The sequence below is a fragment of the Silurus aristotelis genome, assembly GCF_946808225.1.
Source record: "Silurus aristotelis genome assembly, chromosome: 8".
Lineage (NCBI taxonomy): Eukaryota > Metazoa > Chordata > Actinopteri > Siluriformes > Siluridae > Silurus > Silurus aristotelis.
Window position 1 is genome coordinate 13,214,094 of NC_139581.1, and position 24,512 is coordinate 13,238,605.

At 35.2% G+C, this 24,512-nt stretch overlaps 1 protein-coding gene across 2 annotated transcripts; it reads right to left on the reverse strand.

Moving 5' to 3' along the window:
• Positions 1 to 542: 542 nt before the first annotated feature.
• atg16l2 (ATG16 autophagy related 16-like 2) lies at positions 543 to 23,350 on the reverse strand. Of its 2 annotated transcripts, none has more exons than XR_014534686.1 (18): positions 22,809 to 23,350; positions 22,306 to 22,372; positions 21,576 to 21,627; positions 21,222 to 21,295; positions 18,852 to 19,103; positions 17,468 to 17,533; positions 16,828 to 16,920; positions 16,340 to 16,393; positions 14,956 to 15,061; positions 9,403 to 9,508; positions 8,643 to 8,713; positions 8,397 to 8,468; positions 7,748 to 7,868; positions 7,248 to 7,353; positions 4,842 to 4,991; positions 3,765 to 3,807; positions 2,009 to 2,110; positions 543 to 1,415 (listed from the first exon to the last, which is right to left on the reverse strand). XR_014534686.1 is itself a non-coding variant. In XM_083548486.1 (18 exons), the coding sequence occupies exons 1-18, from the start codon at positions 22,960 to 22,962 to the stop codon at positions 1,322 to 1,324; spliced, it is 1,788 nt and encodes a 595-aa protein (XP_083404612.1). In that variant the 5' UTR covers positions 22,963 to 23,336; the 3' UTR covers positions 543 to 1,321. The 2 variants fall into 2 exon arrangements, 1 of the variants encoding a protein (XP_083404612.1); XM_083548486.1 differs by having other exon boundaries at positions 3,765 to 3,812; positions 22,809 to 23,336.
• Between the last annotated feature and the right edge of the window lie 1,162 nt (positions 23,351 to 24,512).

Below are 24,512 nucleotides of genomic sequence, written 5' to 3' on the forward strand. Positions count from 1 at the left end.
ATTTCAAAATGTTTGCAATAATAATGTTTTTTTTTTTTTTTTTGGGGGGGGGGGGGGGTGTTACATTTTGTACATCAAATGTAATTCAATGATGATGAATGACCAAAAAATCCAATTATTAAGCAACATATTTAAAGAAAAGAACGCTAAAATAGATATCAAATTGCGCTGAATAGTCAAGCTGTATCAATTTCAGCTCAGCTTCTGGTCCACTGCTTATTTACCAAAGATTGGTAGATACTAAAACATACTTTAAAAACTCTGTATATGTGATTGTAGACATCAGCACATAGCAGCAGTTAAAGTATATGAGCAAATGGCTGCCTTCACATAGTTAAAAAAAAAATACAATAAATAAAAATGGCTTAAACTTCCTGCTATTCAGTATACTGCAGAGCCTAACCTCACACCACAGAGAAATACAGTGTGTGAAACCTTGCTGACACAATGATTCATGCTGATGTATCCTCCAAAGTGGTTCCCTGAAGTGCACAATGCAAACAATGTATTGTTAAAAAAAAATTACAAAACAAGACTTGGTATTGGTAAGAAAAAGGGTAAGAAATTTATTGATTCTGTATACTGTCTTTAAGCCACCATATTTAGTACAAATGCTTAGAAAATTAGAACGTAAACAAATCTGTACACTCCCTTGTTTGTAAAAACTTCACTGGATATCATTAACAAATGAGAATGTAAATGCATGTGGTTAGAAAAAATCAACAATCCCTCAGAGTGGTTGAAGAATTACTGCAGCACAAAACAAGTGCAGACAACAAACAACTGATACACAGTATAGAATTGGTGCATTTCTTAATACATAATACCTACATGTTCAATTTCAATGTTCTTGTATAGTGCTTTTAACAATGGACATTTGCTCCAAAGTAGCTTCACATATACATTACAAAATAGACACTGTACACAATATATAATCTACAAAGTATAATTAGCATTATGTCAAATGTACGCAAACAGGTCATATTAAATACTCTATCTACCTAGTTTCTTGCTAACTTTGTCTTTTTTGTCACCAGGCCTTGAATCTTCATCAGTATGCTTGAATGTTTGACACTTTAAATGTCAACTAATAAATTACTTTACACTTTAAGTCAATACATTGTAGAAAAGAATTAAGGTATCTAAACAATCTTGACTGCTTTATAAAGCCAGACCAAAACATAAGTAGCATTCTTGTGGGGCTTAAACACTGAAGCTGAATAGTTTTTGGTCTATAGAACATTCTGAACTTGGGTGTGTGGATATTAGTGACCCTGGTGTGTAAGTCAGCAGCAGAGATTACAGCCACTTACACCCAGTTTCAGATGTCACTCCACAGCATGGCACATCGGCTCTTATCAACACTCACCATATACTCGCCTGACATTGACCAAGCCACTGCATTAACCGAGGTTCTGAAATACACAGTAAAGTCTTGTTAATCTCAGTAATTAGGTCTAATCAAGGTATATCACATACAGCCATGCATATATTTCAGATAGAAACCAGTCATGTGTCTATATGAGAAATGCATTCAAAAATGCAGATTAAAGATAAACTGTCTTTAAATATGATTGGTGCTTATACTGTTGACTTAAAAAGGCAATAACAAACATTGTAATGCATTCATAGTGACAATCTTAGAATGTTGATATTTTTTATGAAACTTGGAAATGTCACCGGTCAAGTGGTAAAATGTTTGAAAGTCTTGCTGTCCATTTACTCATGGCAGATTTCATTCAAATCAACACTCAGAACCACACAAAATGAACAGCCTTGTTGTTTAGCTGAAATGTGCTCAATTGGCAAGCTGATATTGTGCAATTTCAAAACAGATGGGCAATTAATGTTAAATGCATCAACTGGCAATGCAGTTTAAACTGGACTTAGAATGCAAATGAATTCTCTCTGTTCTCTTAATAGTAAATAAAATAAATATTTGAATAGATTAAAAAAAAAAAAAAAAAAAAAAAAACTTTTTTTAGGTTACCAATTGGACTCTGGATACCTGTGCATGACTGGTAGTCTTGTTTCCAGGTTGCCTGTGTTAATATTCCAGATGTACACAGTACCATCTGCAGAGCCAGCTGCCAGGTAACTTCCATCTGGACTAAAGTCGAAGGAGGTATGCAGATCTTGATTAATCAATACTTAAATAAATGTTTTTGAAATAATTGTTTTTTTGCCACATCAATATGGATAATAACATCATTAACATTCACTGCAGATGCACATACATCCCTTAAAATACGCTATAGTCCTATAAATAATCACACGAAGAAACTGTTTTGAAGAAACAGTATCTACATGACAAAAAAGTACTCATAACCGAGAATTTATCAAGCTGTACCCAGAGAAGGCCTGCTGTGGATATTTTCTTGTGAAGCTTTTTTCTTAACTCGATTAATGTTGACATTTGTAAAGAAATTTTGTGTTCAAAATGATGAAAAATGCATGCCATACTACAACTCTCCAGATCACAGACTCATCACACTGAACTCCAAACACTTATCCCCATTCAAAGTTACCAGATTGCTAAAAGAACCCACCAGATGAAATCACACTAATACTTGTAAACATCCCAGAACCCTCACCCTATTACCAGATTTTATCATCCAATATTATGAGTGTTTTGGCCATATACTGCTTCAGGTTTACTGAGTCTGCTATGTTCCTGTTTACAGATTGCCTGACCATTTGCCAGCCTCATATTTTCTCGATCCTTGGTTTGTCTGATACACTTATTTAATAAAACCAGAAACCTGCTTCATGACAATGCCTAATTAAGGATGTAGGGCAGTGTCAGTTCTGAGAGGACGCCATAGTCTTACACTGAACAAAACCAACCTGCACAGAAATTCAGAATACCTAAATGTAGACATTTTATAATTGTCCTGATTTCCAGCTCAAAGTGATTATTAAAAAAAATCTGCATATTTTCTTTCTTGAAATGTATTCATTTATTTTATTTACATGGTGGGGGGCATGAGAATACATTTATTTCTAAACCAATACATGCATTTGAGAATTTTGTTTTGTGCATTTATGTTTAATAAGGTGTTTCTGATCCCATATCCATTAGCCCCTCCCTCTCTGGTTTGAGATTACATAGACCTTTTAGCATGACTCAATGCATTCTGGTCCTGCTGTTGCCATAGAAACAGCTAAGTGTATGATTCAACTGGGAGTGAGCTACAGACCAGACGCACAAATGGGACTCAGCCTTTGTCATTTCAGCATTGCATCCTCTCCTTTTTCTTGTCTCGCCTTATTTTACACAAGGCAATTACACAACACATGTGGTTCATGGTATGAAAATGGCAGGGTAATACAGGACAAAGGTCTGTTATAGGATAGATAGCTTAGTAGTTTCAAGCTTTTATTGTTCTTTGTCTTACTTTGTCTGACAAATGCAAACATATATTTAAAAAAGACATCTCTTTTAACCCATTATTTTCTTTATGACTACATATTCAAACACTGATTACAAAGAGTACATAGATGTTTATGATGCACTCCAAACAAAAGGAAAAACAGTGGAATTCTTCCAAACAATGTAAAACCAATTTGAACAGTTTGGCTGGAATCCTTGTTCTGACATTTTCTTGATTGTCCTAAAACTAGCACTGTGCTTATTAATATGTTTTTTCATTAGAAGGATAAAGAATTAAAATGAGACTACTAAGAATCCATTGGCAAAGCAATCATTCCATACACTTCGAATACAATGATGACTATCAGATTTTAGTTATTAATTATCTTACCTGAAAATAGCCTTGGTACTATCACTTCCACATTTGAAACCATCTGCCCTAGGATTATCATATGACAAGGAAAAGAAAAAAAGTATGAACTTGCTAGATAGATCGATTTTTGCAGTTGTATTATTGCAGTTGCTAGACAGACTCCTAAACAGTAAAGAAGGCTCTATAAAATGTAATGCAACAGGGGTATGTTATGCTTTATTACATCAACACAACTTCAAATATATCACCTGATTTTGAAAGCATTTCAACACTGATACAAAACGAACCTCTTTCCTGTTGAATCTGCTTGTGTTTATCGGTCTTTAATGATAAAAAAATTTATCCTACTGTGTTTTTTGTTGTTGTTGTTGTAATACTCAATTTAACATACACTCTATTATGGCTATCAGTGCCTATTCTTAGGTATGATTTGTAGCCTAACTGACTGTTTTGAGACCAGTGCAACTAACACTCCTGAATATTACAATTCAATTAGCATTAGTTGCTGTTCTTATACGCTGCCTTGCAACTGCATCCAGTGAACTGGTAGATAGACTTAATTTAGCAATCTTTGCATTGCTGACACATCACCGAATGGTTCTATGCTTGAATGATTTACTTCCTCACCAGTAAGTCATCTCTGACAAATGATTACAGATAAATGCATAATTAATAAGACTAATGTGTTTAGAAGTTCAATAGTAACTTTTAGATTATGAACATAACTATATGTGCAAAGTGTACACAGTTTTTAGAACTGTCTGGCCAGGTTCATGTTACAAGCCTTAATGCTCAATTACTGAGCAATAGATGCAAATGGATAATTGACAATATTCATATAAATGAACGATATATGGAAATTGCTTAAATGTGGAGCAATGTCACATGCATAGTCCGCAAACACAAAAAAGTAAAAGTAAAAACATTATAAATGACAATATCATTTTGACCACATATTGAATATGTAATATGTAATATATACAAAAAAAAATCATTCATTATTTATTTAATTTTACATTTTAATTTGCAGACCTCTAAAATAATAAGAATTGGCGTATAAATATGTTTCATAGTATGAAAATAAATTCTCTGTACCGGAAGGTCATTCTGGTATTACTCATTCTCAGATCCACCAGCTGCAGGCTCTCATCTCTTGAGCAACTTAGTACTTCTCTGTGGTTGGGTGAGATGTCAAGTGATGTCACCCTGCCCTGTAGTGGAACCTCCTGAGTACAGCTCGCTGCCCTGTAGGAATAGGGTGCATCAAGTTACAGATTAGTTCAGAGAAGAAATGTTAAAGAACACTGTAAGTATTTTTTTCTGTGATAACAGAAAATGTGTATTTAAAAATTAAATTTCGATGCACACATGACTAATTAAGAAACCATCATATAATTTTATAGTCATAACGCAAAGGTTTACTAAATGTGTATATTTACTGTTTAACCTTGAGCACTTTTAACATTTTAATTAAAAATTAAATGTTAAGTTAGTAAAATCAAACATCTAAACACAATCTACACAAGACATTTTAATAAAGAAACATGGTATTATAACTATCATAAATCCAAAGGACATATTTCTTACATTTCAGCATGTCTTTTACTCATTGATTCCTATACATGTATCATAGCAATTTGAACATTTTTTAACTTTTTTTTTTTAGCATTTATAGTAGACACTTTATAAATATTGTAATAAAGCCTAGCAATTATTGTTATTGGAGAGCAATATAAATATAAAACCTTCTCATATCAAACAATGATCCAGTTTGTTTCCTTATAATAAGTCTGCAGACTTTACAATATATTAGTACTGTTTTGCAAGCATTACATTTTTCTTACATATTTTAACAGAAATTATATGAGAAAAGATGTGTATTAAGCTGAATCCCAGTCAAACGCAAAGCAAATACTTAATATATAATGTCCAGTATAATTTTGATTTAACAAGAGTGGCATGTCAACTGGGTGAGTGTCTGAACATTAAACCGCCACGTAAGTGTTTGCAAATGTAAAAAATCTGTCCTGTACAAATTTTTTTCTTTTTATTTTTTTCAATGCCATATTACAGCACATATCAGCTCTTAGCAACTCAAGAAGACAATTAGTATGTGGGCTGATGGTTGCTAGGCGACAGGCGAGCAGTTGGCAGGGCGGCAGCTGGAGGTTACTGCTGCTTGGAGTGAATGAGAGATGTCAAGGGCTCAGACGTGGGCTGAATGATACGTTCATTTCTTGAAATCTCTAAATGCAGCAGGAATCACATGACATTTGTGGTTTAAATCCCATCACATTCACAGGCAACTGTCATGAAACCATCGAGTGCAAATGTAAAAAGAAAATGGCTCAAATGTAGATCAGTTAAACAACGTTTTTTTTTGTTGTTGTTTGTTTGATGCATTTCACATCTTAAATACTCATTGTGGATACTAATGTTGGCCGGAGATACTGTAGTACTGGTTGTATAATTTCAAGGGCTTTTCTGTAATTCTGGGAAACACAAACAGCACATTTGCTCTCCAAATGATTTAGGAATATCTCCATATCCATATATTAACTGCTATTGATGATTATCAATCTAGGGTTCTTCTTTTTGAGTAATTTAAAATGTAAAATGTATTCTTATATAGCATTCTGAATGTAGTGTTTCAATTCTAGTCAAATGTGTTCAAGTACAGAATTTGGAGCAAAAAACATGTACATAGTTAAATTTTGAATATGCCCCCAAAAATATACTCTAGAATAGCAGTGAAAAAACACTGTAGAACCAAATTAATTACTATGGAACACATCCAAGGAGATAATCATCAAATCTCTGGTGGGTAGCATTTTACTACAGATAAATTATAATGAATAGCACACCAGATGAGCTATATTTATTTCTAAAGCCATATACCATTTTTTTATTATGACAGTTTTGCTATGAATATTTAGATTATATGGTCAAAGGTTTGTGCAAACCTGAATGTCAGACCCATGGGTGTTTGTTAAAAACAGCCAATCACTGATGAAATGCAAGAAATCCTTGGCGCAGTGGTGTTTTTATTTATCCAACACAAAGGTGTTCAGTGTGCTTGAAGTCAAGAATCTCTACAGGTCACTTTGGGTTTACTTCTATTTCAACCAATACAAACTATGTCTTCATGCGCCTTGCTTTCTGAACAATGGTATAGCCAAGCTATGAGTCCCACAGTTCTAGTAAAAGGAAATTGTAATACTACAACATGCAATTCAAGACATCATATAGAACTGCTTTCATCTTTGAGGCAACAGTTTATGGAAAGCCCACATTTTGTTGTGATGGTTAGGTGTCCGCATAATCTACCAGGGTAATCATTTTAGAATAGTATGGGAATGATCATTGTATATAAGCATAAGCTCATTTTATTCCCACAAGCCTCTATACCTATAGGACCATCTCTGAAATTTGCAATTACCATGATTGTAACAAATTTCTGTAGTTTTCTGTGAGATATACCAATAAAATATATTTTCTTACCTGCTGTCCCAGAAGCGTATTTTTCTGTCAAAATGGCCACTGATTATGTAGTACTCTGAACACACTAGATCACTACAGTAGGAAAATACCTCAATGGTCTGTATGCCTAAATAAAATAAAAAAGAAAATAAATCAAGTGAGGGAACCTGAACACAATTGAATGGAATTGTAAATATTCTTCATAAAATGATTAAAAGAAATCAAATTAATCAGATTTTCACTAACATGTGACCCCAAAAGGTGAAACTGAAAGATGTCTGCTATGCTACGCAAAATAGCTGCGCAAAATAGCTAGATATAGTGGCAGTATTTGCAAACCAATTAGATCTGAATGGTCCTATTTATTTATTTTAATATTTTCAAAAATATTAATAAAGATGCATGTTTAATCAAGGCATGTATTTTTTAACAATCCTAAGAGAATCCGTTGAACAGCACACATAAACATTACTTAGATTGCAATGAACTAATATTGCACACATGTGTATTGAGAAACTTACAAGCAGCACGTCCCAAGTCCCAGATTTTTACAGTCCTGTCTCCACTTCCAGTCACCACCTGCCTCAGGTTACATTTAAACTTTGCTGCTGTCACTTTACGAGAATGGCCTGTCAGTGTAAACTACAAAAGCAGAACAAGAAACCTGAAATTAAACATGGTTATTGCAGGCCATAAAACTAGAGTAACTGTTTATTTACTATAATCACAATATGTAGGTCCAGCTATAGATTATATTTTTATTCTTTTATCCAGGAGCAATCATTGTCTATGCTTCTTGGCAGTACACCATTATTAATTCAATACCTCATCAAGACAATTTGATCTTAACATAAACAAAAATGTAAATATAAAGATATTTTAAAAAATGTGAACATTTTTGTGACCCTCAAACATCACTCATCAGCCATCCTTTATAAGCTATTACAATGTTCAGTCAGTGGGCATCTTCAATGTATAACAGGGATCATTTTCTCTATTTGCAGCAGCACAGAGTCACATGACACCTCTAAATGTAAGCAGGCACACCTCACACAGCATGTCTTAATGCAGTTCTGTGTGGATGATGCTCTGCAGAGCATGATTCAGGGAAACAGTAGAATACACCAGGAGTGCTAAATCAGACAGAAGGGGGGATGGGGGCTCTGTTACCTTTGGAACAGAGTCATCCAACCGCCAAATAAGAGCTGAGTTGTCGTTTGATCCAGCTAAAATTCGGCTGCCCTGATGAGGTTGGCAAGAACAAACAAGATTTTAGCAAATAAACAAATTCACAACCAAAAATAAAAAAAAACAAAACAACAAGACTCTTATTAGGCAACATTTAAGATCAACTACTTAAGCTTTATAATTGCCAGTGATGTGCTTCGTAAACAAATGTGACATGTATATTCATACCGTAGCGTCAAACTCAATGCTGGTGATGCCTGCATTACTCCCATCTAGTGTCCCTCTGTGGTGCAGCATGCCTGGGAGACAAATGTTTTTGAAATTATCACAATTTTCGATAAAAATTTAAAATAAAGTTTAATACTTATTTTAAACAATATAACTTGGATTATTTATTTTTTATTTCATGAAGACCTGTATATATTGTGATCTGTCTAGGGGACAAAAGCAATCCATTATGATGCTGATCCAACTAACAAATTTATATGATATTGTTTTGAGTTTGCCTGAGTGCTTAGGAACTATTATGTGGTCGTCCATAATTTCCTATTTTACTATTGTATAACAGGCCAGATTCCCTTAGTCATTCGACATGAAGAAAATAGGAAATTACAGTAACAAATGAACTTGTGACGGAATGACGGAAGTGTGCTGACTAATAGGTCATGCAATGGCTATTAAAATAGCTTTATGCCTGAACATGCATAAGATTCAACTTTATCCACTGTTAGTTTAAAACTCAAACAGGTCCCAAATACACCAAGGACCCAGTAGAGAATATAAAATATTATGTCTTTCCACCGGCACAACAATTTTAATGTCACAAAATATAGCAAAATGTTTTATAGGCCATAAAATCAAGCTTTTGACATTGCCACCCAAGTCAGCTGAATTAAACCAAGTTCAAGCATGATGCAGAAAATCTGATAATTATAGACTCTTATAAAAACGTATCACTTCCTCATCATTTACACTTGTAGAGCAGTACCTGAAATGACCTCCCACAGTTTGATCACCCTGTCTGTGCCTCCAGTGGCCAGCAGGTTTGAGCTTGGGCCGAATCTAACTGCATTGATTCCAAGTTCATGAGCATCCTGCACCAACAGAAAAAGTTGACAAATACTTGTTATGTGCCTTGACTTCACATAATAATCTCTGAATTCAACAGAGAGCTCTTATATATATATATATATATATATATATATATATATATATATATATATATATATATATATATATATATATATATATATATACACATATATATATATATATATATATACACACACATACACACACACACACACAGTGGGTACGGAAATTATTTAGACCCCCTTAAATTTTTCACTCTTTGTTATATTGCAGCCATTTGCATTCATTTCTTTTCCTCATTAATGTACACATAGCACCCCATATTGACAGAAAAACACAGAATTGTTGACATTTTTGCAGATTTATTAATAAAGAAAAACTGATATATCACATGGTCCTAAGTATTCAGACCATTTGCTCAGTATTTAGTAGAAGCCCCCTTTTGATCTAATACAGCCAGGAGTCTTTTTGGGAAAGATGCAACAAGGTTTTCACACCTGGATTTGGGGTCCTCTGCCATTCCTCCTTGCAGATCCTCTCCATTTCTTTCAGGTTGGATGGTAAACGTTGGTGGACAGCATTTTTAGGTCTCTCCAGAGATGCTCAATTGGGTTTAAGTCAGGGCTCTGGCTGGGCCATTCAAGAACAGTCACGGAGTTATTGTGAAGCCACTCCTTCGTTATTTTAGCTGTGTGCTTAGGGTCATTGTCTTGTTGAAAGGTAAACCTTCGGCCCAGTCTGAGGTCCAGAGCACTCTGGAGAATGTTTGCGTCCAGGATGTCCCTGTACTTGGCCGCATTCATCTTTCCCTCGATTGCAACTTCCGTCGAGCCAGTCTGCCATAAAGCCCCGACTGGTGAAGGGCTGCAGTGATGGTTGACTTTCTACAACTTTCTCCCATCTCCCAACTGCATCTCTGGAGCTCAGCCACAGTGATCTTTGGGTTCTTCTTTACCTCTCTCACCAAGGCTCTTCTCCCCTGATAGCTCAGTTTGGCCAGACAGCCAACTCTAGGAAGAATTCTGGTAGTCCCATTTGAGGATTATGGAGGCCACTGTGCTCTTAGGAACCTTAAGTGCAGCAGAAATATTTTTGTAACCTTGGTCAGATCTGTGCCTTGCCACAATTCTGTCTCTGAGCTCTTCAGGCAGTTCCTTTGACCTCATAATTCTCATTTGCTTACATTTATGGACTCAAATGAAGGTGTAGAACCATCTCAAGGATGATCAGAAGAAATGGATAGCACCTGAGTTAAACATATGAGTGTCACAGCAAAGGGTCTGAATACTTAGGACCATATATATATATATATATATATATATATATATATATATATATATATATATATATATATATATATATATATATATATATATATATATATAATGATATACAGCATGTTAAGAGTGACTGACATTAAGAAATATCTAGCAACATAATTAACTTAATTTCTAAAAAAAAAAAAAAAGAGAAGTGAGAACAAAAAGTAGTCCTTACCGAAAAAAAGACATAAGATATGCAAATCATGACATTTATAAGAAATCCTAAACTATTTGTAGCTACAATACTTTACACTAAAGACACTGCAATGCATATTTGAAATAAAAACTAAAACAGTACTGGGTGCCTGTGTGCAGAGCTATGCTGTAACATAGTAAGAAATTGTTTTGCAGACATTTATAAAGGCTTTTGTGGCTAATACCATGGAACGCAAGCTTCCTTTCTCCAACTGACATACAAGACTATGGACACATTCATCTGTCAGTGTGTAAGTAATTTTGCATCTAACCCTCATGCATCTAATAATAATCTCAGTTACATATAGTTTCATTTGACTAACTCACTGGTTCTCAAAGTAGGTACTGCAATGGCAGTTAACTACTAAATTCAAAAGTATACATTTGGAATAAAATTTATGCAGGGTGATAAAGGCTTAATTTCACAAATAGGGTCAAATTAATTAGAATTTGCCCAAAAATCTTTGAAATCCTTTGACTCACTAGTAACTTTACTACAAAAAAAATGTAAATAAATAAAAGTAAAAAAAAAAAAAATATATATATATATATATATATATATATATATATATATATATATATATATATATATATATATATATATATATATATATCCACACAGTGGAACCCGGTTATATTTTTTGTTTTTGAAGGGTTTTTTACACAACAGCGTTTCCGCGATTTGTTTGATGAAGGCATGCTATAAAAATACATACAGTACATGTTTATCTGTCAGGAATCCACCTGCCACGCCCCCTTCAGCCCCCTTCAGCGTGTCAGGTGTTTTCTCGGCCGCTTTCTCTGAAGCTCCCGGCTTTAATCCCGCACATATGGTGCTCGTTTATCATCATCACCAGCTCCTATTTAAACTTCCACACTCTCACTGTCCGTTATTGTTGGTATATGTTGGTTCACGGCGGTCGTTGTTAGCGCTCATGTGTATCCCGGTACGTGCCTTCCCACCGGCACTCTCTCACCGGCTGCGCTTTTCTTCCCAAAGCCGCGCCCCTACTAACACTGCGAACACTAGCACTAACTAACAGCAGAGATTCACCAGTATACAATACAACACCTGTAGCATTTGTAAGGCTTGATTTTTCCGCCACTTCCACGAGTTCTTCTGCGGATGCACCGAGATAACCGACGTTAAATGGCAAAATTTTCCCCCCTTGTGCTCGAGATATCAGGGTTCGGCGACATAAAAAAAGTCGACATAACCGATAAAAAAAATGCTTAGAAAAAGCGAGAATTTGGCAGTTTCACTTCAAAAACGTCGACTTAATAGGGTTGTCGAGGTAACCGAGGGCGAGATAACCGGGTTCCACTGTATATATATATATATATATATATATATATATATATATATATATATATATATATATATATATATATATATATATACATACAGTGGAACCCGGTTATCTCGCCCTCGGTTACCTCGACAACCCTATTATCACTATATATCACTATATATATATATAGTGAGGAAAATAAGTATTTGAACACCCTGCTATTTTGCAAGTTCTCCCACTTAGAAATCATGGAGGGGTCTGAAATTGTCATCGTAGGTGCATGTCCACTGTGAGAGACATAATCTAAAAAGAAAAATCCAGAAATCACAATGTATGATTTTTAAACTATTTATTTGTATGATACAGCTGCAAATAAGTATTTGAACACCTGTCTATCAGCTAGAATTCGGACCCTCAAAGACCTGTTAGTCTGCCTTTAAAATGTCCACCTCTACTACATTTATTATCCTAAATTAGATGCACCTGTTTGAGGTCGTTAGCTGCATAAAGACACCTGTCCACCCTATACAATCAGTAAGAATCCAACTACTAACATGGCCGAGACCAAAGAGCTGCTCAAAGACACTAGAGACACAATTGTGGAAATTCCACAAGGCTGGAAAGGGCTACAGGGAAATTGCCAAGCAGCTTGGTGAAAAAAGGTCCACTGTTGGAGCAATCATTAGAAAATGGAAGAAGCTAGACTTGAACTGTCAATCTCCCTCGGACTGGGGCTCAAAGCAAGATCTCACCTCATGGGGTCTCAATGATCCTAAGAACCCAGAACTACACGGGAGGAGCTGGTCAATGACCTGAAAAGAGCTGAGACCACCGTTTCCAAGGTTACTGTTGGTAATACAAGGAGTGGCTCTGTAAGAAGCATATCAAGGTTCTGGCGTGGCCTAGCCAGTCTCCAGACCTAAACCCAATAGAGAATCTTTAGAGGGAGCTCAAACTCCGTGTTTCTCAGCGACAGGCCAGAAACCTGACTGATCTAGAGAAGATCTGTGTGGAGGAGTGGGCCAAAATCCCTCCTGCAGTGAGTGCAAACCTGGTGAAAAACTACAGGAAACGTTTGACCTCTGTAATTGCAAACGAGGGCTACTGTACCAAATATTAACATTGACTTTCTCAGGTGTTTAAATACTTATTTGCAGCTGTATCATACAAATAAATAGTAAAAAAATCATACATTGTGATTTCTGGATTTTTTTTTTTTAGATTATGTCTCTCACAGTGGACATGCACCTACGATGACAATTTCAGACCCCTCCATGATTTCTAAGTGGGAGAACTTGCAAAATAGCAGGGTGTTCAAATACTTATTTTCCTCACTGTATGTGTGTATATGTATATATATATATATATATATATATATATATATATATATATATATATATATATATATATATATATATATATATAAAATAATATAGACTTGCTTATTTTTAGGGATATGACAAAAAATACATATTTCGCTTACACATACACTTTATTTTCTCGATGCATTTGAAATCTATAGTATAAACCTAATTTTAAATGGTAATTTTCATTCTGTTTGCTAGTTGTTCCACATTACAGTGTGTTAGATTTGCGTTTAACAAATTTGCCTTCCATAATATAGTAGCTTTGAGAGACCACAGGGGGAAATATAACAGATTTTGGTCAACTACAATGGTCAGCTACAACCTACTATTTTGTGAGTACCGTATTTTCAGGACTATAAGCCGCTACTTTTTACCCACGCTTTGAACCCCGCGGCTTAAACAATGAAGTGGCAAATTTATGTTTTTTTTTCCTGGGTTTTTCCGTTTCAAAAGCTTCAATCCAAAAAACTGAGCCCCATAACATTAGACCAATGAAATTGCTGAACGGGTTAAGATGATCCAATGAAACTCTTTATATTAAATCAGATGCGCTCCCACTGAATCTGGCCGCACCACATCATAAATATGGATGAGGTTCCTCTGACGTTTGACCTGCCGCTCACTCGGACTGTCTACAGGAAATGCGAATCATTCGTCACGCTAAAAAACAACCGGGCATGAAAAAACACACTTCACCTGTGTTCTGAGCTGCACGGCATCGGGAGAAAAGCTTCACCGATGGTGATTTTTAAACGCACGACGATGCCAAAAGATAAACTCCTAAGAGAAATTGTTGTGAAAGGAAGGAGGAGGACAGTGAACAATGACTTTCTTGGTAGAATACTGTTTAGATACAAGCCATGTAACAGTCACTGTCTTTCCTTAAAGCCTGTGTAAAGTTCATTAGTTTCAGTGTAGGAAGCTGCCGTTTATAGACAGGTGCGGCGTATTTATGTTCAAAATAAAAATCTTTGTCAAATTCAGTGGGTGCGGCTTATATTTGGGTGCGCTTCGTAGTCCGGAAATTGCGGTACTAAACAAGAGAAAACTCTTCAGCATGGATTCTCCACAGACTTAATTGTTAACAAATTTTGTGGCAAAAACCTGACCTTATTAACTCATTCATTAGCAATATATATGGCTTAAACCTCCTAATAAAATGTGTGCAGGCAGTATTAATAAAGAAATAAGTTAATAAATTAATAAACAAACAAATATTAATTTCCTGGTTATCGATACAGAGAAATGGCATGGAGGTTAATTTAACACTTACCACTGCATAGATTACTCTGTTTGGGACTCTAGCTACTAAGCAAACTCCAATAGGAGTAAAGAGATCTTCTTCCAAACTGCTAACTGAATTACCTCGTCTCTTCTTTCTGAGGGCAGGCACACACACACACACACACACACACACACACACACACACACACACACACACACACACACACACACAAAAAAAAAAAAACTGATATGGTTGATTTATGTACATGATTGATGCACCAGATGATTATTTTAGAATTTACTGATCTCTTGAAAATTTAACAACACCCAACAGACAGAGTTTACACAGAATGTCAAAAATGTAATAGACTGATCGAGCGACCAGCAAATAAAAATTTGAATGGTCAATTTTTTTGATAATATCTAACCTGGCCCCTTTTCAAAAACACATTTGGAAACTCCTGTTCTAGACAAACAAGCTCCTGCCTGGTTTAGATTCTATTTGACTGCCCACTACCAGTGTGTTAACATAAATGGGGACTCGTGAGAAACTGCATTTACCTAAAATATGATAAGACAGAAATACATATAATAATAATAAGTATTATGTTTATCACAATAAGGCTGCCAATTTTAACCTAGAAGTCAACATTATTTCTCTTCAACCCAAAGATACATTTAAGCTAAGAAAAGATGCTTGCTTATCATTTGATTCCCACGTACTCTGATCACAATTGCTGTTACTTACTGAATTTTAGTACTGCTGATCTTTCCTATGTATACATTTTGGCGAATGTTTGCACATTTTATCTTTATCTGTCTTGCACTTTGTTTAGTCTGTTGTTTATTTCTTATTGTTAATTGTTAAGCTGTACCAAACCAAATTATTATCAACACTGCTGTGTAGCAATAAAATTATCTTGTAATGTCTTGCATGTAAGTAACATCACTAAAATGAGAAACAAGTGTTTGCTTCTTGAAAATAATAAATATGTTAACCATATACGACTGAGATATCACTGAGGCTCTTGTAACCTAGACACAAAGACATCTTTTTTCAGTGTGTGTCTCTCTTATGCACAACAATAGCAACACTGTTTCTTTTGACAACTCCTACACTCATTCACTTTGGTACTGCCTGCTGATTTACACAATGTATACATTTTATTTGCCTGAATTATATGTCTTAGGTCTAATCTATAATTTCTCCATATTACCAAAAGAAACTATGGATTTTCCTTCGATTGCTAATATATTTACATGATAGATCTTGATGGACAAGCCTAAGAGATCTTTTAATTACAGAACACTTTAATTGATTGTTACTGATTAATCTAGCCACAAGATGCTAGCGGTACTATAAGGTGTTTTATTTTAGTAAAGTCTTTAACTTAGTGCTTGAGCAAGTAAGTAAAAGTAAAATGTTTACTCACTCAAATAGACCTCTAATTGAGCCAAGAAGTCGAGGAGAAGTAACCGAAGCAGACCTGAGACCAAAAAAAAATATTTAAAATGAAGAGCAGGCAAAATTAAGTAATTAAGAAGCAAACACACTAAACCCCATCCTCACCTATATTACTGACTTTGATAAGTACTATAAATTATTCCTAACAAAAAAACAATCCTGGGAAAAGCATTAAACACAAAAGTGATGGGTCATATAAGGAATAATTGTGTTGTTACAGCAACATTGACCACTATGCGATCGGGTGGTATGTAAAGTGGATTACTTTTCTATATTAGTACATTCAGTGTTATTTTACTTATACCACAGCAATTGACTAAAAAATTTATTATTACAATACATATTCTGTATATTCAAAAGTTTCAGAAAAAATTTTGATCTGATGCAAACAAAAAAGGACACTGACCTACAAATAGATAAGATAGATTAGCTATTACTAAAATAAATTACAATTACCTGAAAACTCGTGTTTGGCTACTTGGCAAATTCTCTCCACCTTCTTTCCTGCGTAGTAACGGTGATGAGGGTAATGATACGCTATGCGCTGCTCTGTAAAAAAAAAAAAAAAAAAAGAAAAGAAAAACTTTTTTTCAATTAATTATTTAGAAGTGAGTCAAATTCGTTCTGACTGAAAACAGAGAAACACACCCTAAAAAAATTAACATGACTTAAATATTGGCAGCTTCACAATAGAATAGTCTAAGACATGCTAAGACATAGCAACATATATTAAAAACAGCTTATCCATAACAATTCAAAATCACTCCAGATACAGCTCTGCAATTCTACAGTAAATCACACAAACAGACCACACCTGAATATTAAAATGGTGCAGACTGCAGTCAGTTCCAGTAAACGTTTCTTGTAGTGTTGTGAGCACTATTTATTATTAAAGTGAATTTAATGCAGTGAATTGAGATTGTATCCAAATATTTACATTAATAAATCTAGAACAAAACTATGTATGTAAGCAATTCTATTAATCACAGCTCTGTTTCCATTATATTTAGCGAATATCTATTTTTTTATTTACATTATTTCTTTCTTATGAATTTTTGCAAAAAATCTAAGGCTGATATTCAGCTGGATTACTTACTTGTCAATGTTCAAAGTCTTATTAGCAGCCATCTCAAGTTCCTTATGAAGACCAGCTTGCCTGGCTCTATAAAAGCAATAGAGGATTTTGGCAGCATTGCCGATGTGACAGAAAACATTTCTAGATGCAATGTCATGGATTTACTGCTATTTAGTGGGGGAAAAAATATATAATATTGGCAGCTACAGAAATGAACATACAAGGTTAATGATGCCCAGCCCTAATTTTTCACACCCATGACTCATACATGTCCTCTGTTTAGTCAATTGAGCTACTTGAAGAACTTTCACATCACTATTCACATCACAACTTAATATTATTCATGTTACTATACACTATATTGGCAAAAGTACTGGGTCACCTGACCTTTCCTGCCATGTGTGGTTCTTTTCAAAACTGTTACCACAAAGCTGGAGGCACTCAATTGTACAGGACGTCTTTAGATATGCTATAATAAAATTTTGCGTTCACTTGAACTTGGAAACCCAAACCTGTTCCAGCATGGCAATGCCCCTGTGCACAAAGTGAGCTCCTTGAAGATATGGTTTACATGCCTTGGAGAGGAAGATCTTGAGTGGCCTGCTATAGAGCTCTGATCTCATCGCTACTGAACACCTTTAGGATAATTTGGATCGCTGATTGCAGCCCAGGGCTCCTCATCTACAGTACCTGCCTTTCATAACTATCACAATAGAACATAAGAACACAAATATCCATAATCACACTCCTAAATCTAGTGGAACAGCTTCCCAGAAGAGTGGAGGGAATTATAAGAGCAAATTGGGACTAAAAGTGGAATGCATTGCTCAAAAATCACATACCATACTTATGACCGGGTGACCCAATACTTTTGGCAATATAGTGTATATTTCCTTTGTTTAGTAAATTAAGCGATCTACTTTAAGAAGGTATATCATTATAAAGTTATTTTTATTTTTGACAGTAACTCAAATACTTTCACTTTAAACCATTTTATTTCAAATGTTTTATTTTTAGGATTATTGTTCTATAGAAGAACCAGTTACTTCTCTAGATATAATAATGTAATGTTTCTATACATGTTCTCATCGAAATGTTGACATAGTACTCTCTTAATAGTGGATGTACCTAATACCTCAAACACCTTCACCAGTCCCTGTTCTTGGTGTTTGGTTAAACCATTCATACAATTTTTATTTATAACTACTTGACCTACTGGAATTCTAATAAAGTGAATTAAAAATCAATTGCTTTAAAGTGACCTCTTGTGAAGAAAGTATCTGCCCTATTTATCTCAGCAGATGAAATGTTTGATAACATGAAATGCATGGAGGTGAGAAAATCTGAGACTAAGCCTTAGTGCATGTCAAGTTTTGGCTCCAACTGCAACTCAGCACTACCTCACCTTAACCTCCTCTCATTGAGATGATTCATGCGAGCTGCAGCTTGTTCTTTCATGTGAACCATTTTTTCCACAAGAACTGAACCATGGAGATTCTCCTTTCTGTAATCTTCATCCAAGTGCTGACAGCGCTCACGAAGAGTGTCATACTCATTCTTGAGGAGTAAGTTGCTATCAGTCATCACCTTCACATCAGATTTCAGTCTGTCTTTCTCCACTTCCACAGCCTTGAGTTTGACCTGAGTTTCATTCAACCTAATATGAAAGAACAATGTACACAATTATATCATGATAGACACTAAACATTTAACTCGTGTAATTTCTCGTTTAATGTTCCGCATATGTTAATGAATAAGTATGCGCACCACAATTAGTAGAAAGAATGAATAATCAATGTTAATAAACAAATTTACAGGAAAAAAAACCCATCAACACGTGAGGAAAGTATTGTATAATCTCTATTAAAAAATATTCTGACAAAGCACAGCAGTGGTCAATATTATGCTTTATAATATTATTAGAATCTCTTAGGAGGCATAACCTGGAAGTGCAAATGGGTTCTTGGATGAGCAGTAACAGAGCCTAAATGGGTTATATCCTGTTTTGCAGCCAAAAAAATATAATATAATTTAATGAACACAGATACCAACCTAGACAGGCACTATGCACCATATTGTGTCTTGTTTACTTGTACAAAAATCTTAGAGTGAAATGGTCCATTCATCTTTTTTCGGCTGTTCCCAATAGGTGGTCACTACAGCGGATCATCTGTCTCCATACTACTCTTTTCTCTACATCTGCCTCTTTCAAATTAATCACCTGCATGTCTTTCCTCACCACATCCATAAAACTCCTCCTTGGCCTTTCTCTTTTCCTCCTTCCTGGCAGCTCCATCCTCAGCATTCTCCTACCGATATACCGCATGTCCCTCCTCTGCACATGTCCAAACCATCTCAATCTCGCATCCCTCACCTTGTCTCCAAAAAGTCCTACATGCACTGTCCCTTTAATAAACTAATTTCTACTCCTGTCCATCCTCGTCATGCCCAATGAGTGTCTTGCATCAATTGTACATGTGAAATAGTTATAGAAAATGAAATCAGATACCAAACTGAATTTGTAGCCATTTAATACACAATATAATAATTGCACAGTCTAGTCTAACAATAATCTCTCAATGTCCTCTTCGTTTCCTCAAACATATGAATATTTAATTGCATTTCTTGCAGGGGATACTACACATGTGACAAAAATAGATGCTTTAGCATTTGTAATTTGAGAAGTCTTATCTGAGAGCAACTTATCTGTCTTTGTTTTTTTCTCAGACATCAAAATTGTGTTTCACATGAGACAGTCCTAGTTTCCTCAAACTACAGGATGTTATATTATATATTTTACATATTTATTATTCACTGTTTAAATCAAGACACAACTAAACTAAATGTTGAAGGGTTTAAGTCACACCCTGTACTACAGGACAATCTGGGATGATAATTAAGGTAAATCTTTTGGATTGCTATAATCAGGAACCAGCCTAAAAAAATGCATCCTCTAATGTAGACTAGAAATTTATACACTTGCAAATTAACCACAGTCACTCTGTTTTCTAAGTTAGACTAAACTGGTGTTCCAAACTATACTAGAAATGCAAATAGGAATATATGTTTTTTTTAGCCTTGCCAAGTGTTTGTAGTGTATAATTTAAAGTAATTTAAATAGATGTATAGCTATTTAATTAATGCGTAATCATAAGTACTATTAAATCTTTTCTAGACCAAAACAGAAGGTCATGGAGACAGTCTATGGCCATGGACTTGAACATGCCAACTATGAACTAGGACATGAACATGCCATTTCAAAGCTGCCATTTATAACATCCTCTTTTCTACTGAGAAAGTTTTTCACTGGATTTCAAAAGTGGTGCAATTCCTCAAAAGGTGTTCAGAGGGGGTGAGGTGTTCACTGGGGCACTATAAAGCTGGAACCGGAAACAGCTTAGCCTCTTAGTTCCAGTGAACAAGAAATCTTAATTCTACAAAAGGAAAATACTTTAGGCAATTGTGTGTTTCTTTATAACTTTATGGAAACACATTTGAGAGTCTGCATACGTTTGGCAATGTTGTATAAGTAGCAGCTCTTTGAAATTATACTGGCTTACAACAAGACTTTTCACAGTCTTTACTTATGTTCATCAGGTTCAAGTGAAATACTGAATACTGAGAGTTCAAGTGTTGAGGCAATACTGAAACAGCTTTATTCAATACAAGACCTGCATACAATTTCTACAATTTGTAAGGTATGTTTTAAGAATATAAACTTGAAAATGTTAGATGTGCTCAAACAAGAATGTTGTACATTGATAAGGAGGCTTACCTGGCATGTTGTCTTTCAAGAAATGTTTCCTTGTTTTTTATCTGTTGCTGCAGCTCCACTACTTTGTAAGCAAGCTGCAGGTTACAAAAAAAAAAAAGAAAAAAAAGAAAAAAAACAGAATTAACCTTACTTATAAACATAGAATCACATGTGAAATCAGAACTGAGAGCATAGAGGTTTACTTACAGTATGTAACAGAGAAGCAAGCAAGCAAACAGCAAGCAGATGTTTTATTTCCCTCACACCCATTACTTTCTAACCTGTGCTTCTACTTAAACCTTACGCTTATGAACAAAACAGGTTCAATGGGATTTGAAATAGTTTGTTGTGCCAATAAATGACATTGCTTCCTACCTCACCAGTGGCTGTTTTAAGAGATGACAAATCCTCAGATGAAGAAAATGACCTGACAGTGAACAGTAAACATATATTAGAAATAAACATACTTTGGGGGTATATTACATACATACCTGAAACAAATGATGTAAATCTATTGAGCATGACATTATAAAATATATCGGAACTTGCTTTGCCAGTAAAAAAGTTCAAAAGACTTTTATTTAGAGGCACGGGAAGACATCTTCACTTTCAATGAACATTACGTTTCTATCTATCTATCTATCTATCTATCTATCTATCTATCTATCTATCTATCTATCTATATATATGTATATATACATACACAGAGAGAGAGAGAGAGAGAGAGAGAGAGAGAGAGAGAGAGAGAGAGAGAGAGAGAGAGAGAGAGAGAGATTTTATTTACTTTTATTTACAGGAAGAATAAATGTTACTGGAGGTGTGGCATAGTGCTTAAGGCTGTTGCTTTTGTCGTTTCTGGGAAACTGCCTATGGTCTGTAGATCCCTGTGCAATCGGTGCTAAGTGAAGTGAATTGTTACAAGTCTGAACGTTATTTGCTGTTAAACACATGCACATAATTACACTGTAATAGCTATATACTATGTATTTTTAAGTTTGTGACACGCATTTTTGACAGTTCCCTCAATCAGTCGACAAGTCGAGTTCTTTTCAAGGTGACAGCCAGCTGCAGGAGTCAGCAGAAGTGTGGAGTAAGAAGTTAGTACCTGGGTGAGGACAGGAGGCCTTGGGTGATTACTGCACTTTGAGCGCACCGCTCGAGCAGGTTCACATCTGCAACACATCGGGAATTTGGGCTGGAATTCAGGTTCACATCGCATTTTATCAACCATCATACATTTCTACTCGCATTTCGTCGTCTATCCCCTGAACTAAACCACTGCTTAGACTGTGCTGCCGTCTTAAAGCAAACAAAGCTCTCTCTCTCTCTCTCTCTCTCTCTCTCTCTCTCTCTCTCACACACACACACACTTACACAAACATACACTCCGCTCACATACACAGATTTCACAGCTTTACCCGAGTGTCACTTGATTTAAACTTTACATCGTTCATGTGTTAGCAAATAAATAAAGCATGAACTCTACACCGACCGTGTTGAATGCTGAGGATACAGATACATTCACTGATTTGTAGCGAAAAAGTTTCAACACAGTAAAAAAACAACATTATAGCAAAGGGATTTAATACTTATTTAAAAATTGCCTACATGATCGGATCACATCTTGGAATGCGATCTTCTGTGCTTTATCGCGATGTTTCAGCTGAAGGATGATGTGCCGTTTCCATGGCTCAGAGTGCTTTGAGTCCGGGCTCGTCTTTCTGAACTGTCTCCCAGGCTTCGTGTGCTCCGTAGTGGCCATGATTAAAAAAATCGCCGGTGTTTCCTTCCAAACACATAGCTCATGATGGAGTTCCGCATTTTAAGCCGAGATTAAAAACGATTTAGACTCGAAGAAATGGGGCTAAAAGAAAAAACCCACAGGAACTTTGTCAGGTCAGTAGGTGAGAGCAGAGACCGAGGCTCCTTAACGCTCCACGCCTGCTCAGTCCGCCTGCACTTTACATAAGCGGAAAATGCCCAAATCTGTTCCTCAAACACGAAAACACAGACAAGGAAGTTGTCGGGTTTTGTATTTTCGACCAATACGAACGTATACCAACTTGACACGTTTATAGCTATTTACTAACAAATAAAAAAGGCTTTCTTTGGACAGGCCGAATTGTATCTCAGTATGGAAAAGTTGTAATAGTCTAAAGTTATGGCCATAGACTGCACTACATACAACTGTCACAAGATGTTTGTTTTATTGAGCATTTAATTATAATTACATTCTAGTATTTCTACAAAAATGTAAACCCCTTAATTAATTGCTATGATAAAAAAATGTATGATGTTTCTCATATATATATATATATATATATATATATATATATATATATATATATATATATATATATATATATATATATATATATATATATATAATGCAAATGCATTGGGAACACTGGACATTCAAACTTTATGTAAATCAAAACAATGAAAAAAAATGATCAAAATTGTAATTACTTTACAGAAAGTGAAGGTAAAGGTATTAGGTTGCAGTAAAAGACATTTACTGTATAAACTCACTGAAATCACTTAACTAATATTTAGTTGTATAACCACAATTTCTGAGACCTGCTTTACAACTGTGATTGCATGTAGTCTACCAACCTTTGGCACCGGTGAACAGGTATTCCAGCCCAGGACGGCTGCACTACACACCACAATTCCTCTGCATTTCATGTTTTTTGCCTCAGAAACAGCATTTTTGATGTCAAAGTTTTCAATTGGATTATGGTCCGTGGATTGGGCTGGCCACTCCATCATGTTATTCTTGTTGGTCTGGAATCAAGATACTGCTCGATTACTGGTGTGTTTGGGGGTCATTGTCTTGTTGAAACACCCATTTCAGGGGGCATTTCCTCCTCTTTATAAGGCAACATGACCTCCTTAAGTATTTAAATGTGCTCAAACTGATCCATGCGCCCTGGAATGTGATAAATAGGCTTAATGTGATAAATAGTATTATGAAAAGCAAATCAAAGGGGGCTGTCTTTAATGAACAATGTCTGGAGCAACCCATTTTACTCAAATTTTTAGATAAATACACAGTACAAAATTTGCTGCCTTCGTCCTTAAATAAGGGCACTTGTTTGACACCAGTTTTTTTTTACTGAATAATTGACCTCTCTAATTGAACTCCATACTGCTATTATTTTGAATACATCCTTTTCAATTAATTATTCATTTACACAGAATCAGCAACATGCAGGTCATTACTGTTGGTTTCTATTAATCTACTAAACCTACTAGTAAAATATTTGCCATGTAGAAATTAAATTTCTACCAAAAACAGTGATTGATCTG